General features: G+C 42.4%; 1 protein-coding gene across 1 annotated transcript; it reads right to left on the bottom strand.

The window, feature by feature from the left end:
- On the bottom strand, positions 1–781 carry LOC122660042 (protein LIGHT-DEPENDENT SHORT HYPOCOTYLS 6-like). The gene has a single exon (XM_043855220.1). It carries the CDS (start codon positions 779–781, stop codon positions 116–118), a length of 666 nt encoding a protein of 221 aa, XP_043711155.1. The 3' UTR covers positions 1–115.
- Positions 782–3,513: the final 2,732 nt, after the last annotated feature.

Here is a 3,513-nt window from a genome sequence, read left to right as displayed (position 1 = left end):
TTCATGGATGGATCATGGATAGATCAAATCATTAGGGAAAATTGCCACATATAATAATAAGAAACTCAAAACTAGTAGTGAAAATATACAAAAGATGGGAAGAATTTAGTAGAAGCTATACGGTAGTAGTGGATGGAGCAACAGTAGAAGCCCCAGCTTCTGAAGAGCCACCAGCACCACTAGTACTATTATTACCACCACTATCAGCGACCCCTTGTGCCGGTGCTGCTGTGGAAGCATTCGCCGTCGCCGTCGCCGTCGCCGCCGTGGTGGTGGTGGGTCTTTTCCGCTTCTTCTTTTCATAAGGAATCCCTCTAGCCTTGGCTTGCCCTTCCCTTACCTCTCTAAGATATATCCTCACGGCTCTCGCACCAAAAGGGTTCGACTCAGGTCTTCCACCGTTCTCCTCGTAAGCCGCCCTAAGCCGTCCGATGAGAGCGTCAAGGCTGCCCCATGCTTGCTTGAGAGGACACGCGCAAGGGGCAGGTGGGTTTGGATGACCGAAGTAGGCACAGCCAGATAGGTGCACTTTTGTCTTCCCAAACTGATCTAGGTACTTGAGGAACTCGATTACGTGAGCTCCGCTACACCTTGCAAGTGTCAAAGGGGGCTTGTGGTTCTTGAGGTACTGTAGGAAAGTGTTCCAATCTCTCCGCTTCTGTGACTCATACCGACTCGGTGGCGCTGCCGACGATCCTTCACCTCCTCCTCCGCCAGTCGCCGACGGACCCTCCCCGGAGCTAGGCTCTGATGCACCACCTCCACCTAATGTTGAATCCATTCTCTTGGTGAGTCTTAATCTTTGCTATCTTCTTTCTACTTTCTGGGTTTCTAGATTTTGTTGTTGCTGCTGTAGGATAACGTAGTGTGATCGATGAATTCAGGTAGGGATCTATCAGAGATTGAGAGATTTGATATGAGTTCAAATTTTGGGATCTTATGAGAGGGAGGGGTTGGAGGTTTTGTGAGATGGCGAGGGTTTTGGGGGTAAGAAATGAACAGTGAGGTAGTGAAACTTAGAGAAGAGGATGAGTAGGAAGAAGAATGAAAGTGAGGAAGATGGCGACGTAAAAAGGGCTGTAGGGATGAATTGGAATTGGAATTGGAATTGGAATTGGAATTGCAATTGGAAGGGGTCTCTCAACTCTTTCAACTCTGAAGTGTGTGAGACTTGACTCTTCATTGAGACACAGAGAGAGAAAGAGAGAGAGAATGGTGAAATTGTAAATGCTGTCATTCACGTGGTGGCCCCTCTGAACATGACCCCGTTCCCCATTCCCTTTCTTCCTTCCTTCCTTCCTTCCTTCCTTCCATTCTCCAAAGAAAAATTGTCCTTTTCTGGTGCTTCCGTATTTATACGAAGCATATTGATATAATCATATAAGATATACAAATATAAATGACGTCATACAAATGTCAAAACGTCGAAACACGGATCCGGTACTTTTTAAATTTTTTTTTTGTTTTTTTTGTTGTTGTTATTGTTGTTGTTAGCTACCTGTGCATAAACTAACCAATTATCAAACTAGGCTCCCTATATTTTGCGAATTGTTGGTGCTGTGATGCAGGTCTTTTTTTGTATATTTGCCTTTAGGATATTTTTGTTTATGGGCTCTTATTGATATAACTTTCTAGAATGATTCATTATTTGAGTCATGAGGCAGGATGCATGATATATGGCAATTTTGACCATTGGATTGATGATAGGTCTACGGTTTGAATTAATTGATTGTCTAATTTCATGATCTATTTAAATAGCGATGGTTATTATTACCATAAAATGTATGAAAATCATTGCTATAAGAACTATTGTTCTTTTTTTTTTTTTACTTGTTGGGAATCATCGATAAACAATCAAACGGTGAGACTTCGCTACTAGTATAGAGATGTATGACAAATAAGTTTGGACTTCTGTTTCTACTTGTGGATGATGATTCCTCGTATCCTCTTTCTGCTTATAAAGGAAGGTCCATTAAATCGATCGTGTTTAGAGGGATTCAAATCCTCTACTGTCGAGTTGCCCGGTAGGACCGTTCTGTCTAGACACGGCGAGGTGTGTAATGATCACCTTATTCTGTTCAAGCGCCTTGCCTGAGTAGGAGTAAGGCAGTCATTGCGCACCTCACCATGTCTGGGCAGTACGATCCTGTCGGACCGCTCGACAATAGAGGATCCAAATTGGTGTCTAGAGTGTTTAGCAGTTGTAAATTTTAATTATCGTTGATAACAATCATATAGAGGCAATAATTACTGCCTCGAATTTCCATTATTTTATACTAAAAAATTACACATAAGGATTTACTTTTATTTGTGGCCACTAAAGTAAAGTATTTTTATTATTACTGAAATATTAGTTTTATTAAAAAAATTTAACAGCTGTTTTATATTTATCCTTCTTGATTTTTATTTGATAGATAATATCAGTTTATTAGAAAAAAAAAGAAAAATATTTACAAGCCGAGGGCAACTACCTAAGCATTCGTAGGATCATTCCAGAAGAGGACAAGGAGCACCAACACAAATCCAACAGAGCAAGAGAAGATCACAAACTCGGCTAGCCAAGAAATAGACCCCTAACTCCTAAGCAACCAAAAGCGGCATGAACACAAAGAAGAATTTTACTGCCACAAAAACGTAATACTTTATTTAAAAAAAACAAAAAAAAACCCACCTTGACACACCCCTTCCAGCTCCGGCATCCCCACCCATCTCTACTCTCTACCATGCACCCACCCCTGCCATGACCACTAGTCACTTCCCGCCGATGAAACTTCCCCCCCCCCACCATAGGCCACTACCCTACCCCACCCCTCTAGCTAGCTCTGGCACCACTAGCCCCTCTGTACCATGCTCCCACTCCTGCCACCAACACTGGACGCCTCTTGGCTCTTGCCCAAACCCCTCCCACCCCCTAGAACTCTCAGCCGTCCCCCACTACCCTGCCCTACTCCTGTTACCACCCAATCGCCTCCACCCTACTGGCATCCAACTCTTCCCGCCCCTTCTCTCCCCTTCAACATAACCCATAACCCATCCATATCGTGCCCCTCTCTCCCTTGCTCGCGCTTTTTCAGAACCCACTCAACCCACACATCCCCTCTCTTGAAGTGCCATTAATCCGGTCCCACTTATGACACGATTATGTTCATTTTGATAGGTGGATCTCATGGTTTTAAAACATTTTATGCCAAGTAAGGAGACCATAACATATACATTTTCAGACGATGTGAGATTATTTTTCGTGGTTGCATTTTCACGCTACCACCGTGGTTATATTCTCAATAGTCAAACCCATCCCTAGCACTGATACCAATGATCTCAATATTTTCTGCTTGAAAATACAATTTTAAGTGTTTAGTTCATTTATTGTACTTCATAATCTTTTTCACTACTTTCCAATAGGCAAAGCCAAAATTAATTTGGTATCTACTTCCCAAATTGATTGAATAGGTCAAATCCGGTTATGTACACTTCATAGCGTATATCAAACTACCAACTACTTGAGATAAGGTC

Source organism: Telopea speciosissima, chromosome 1 (assembly GCF_018873765.1).
Source record: "Telopea speciosissima isolate NSW1024214 ecotype Mountain lineage chromosome 1, Tspe_v1, whole genome shotgun sequence".
In the NCBI taxonomy this organism is placed as follows: Eukaryota; Viridiplantae; Streptophyta; class Magnoliopsida; order Proteales; family Proteaceae; genus Telopea; species Telopea speciosissima.
This window is presented reverse-complemented; position numbering and strand designations above follow the sequence as displayed.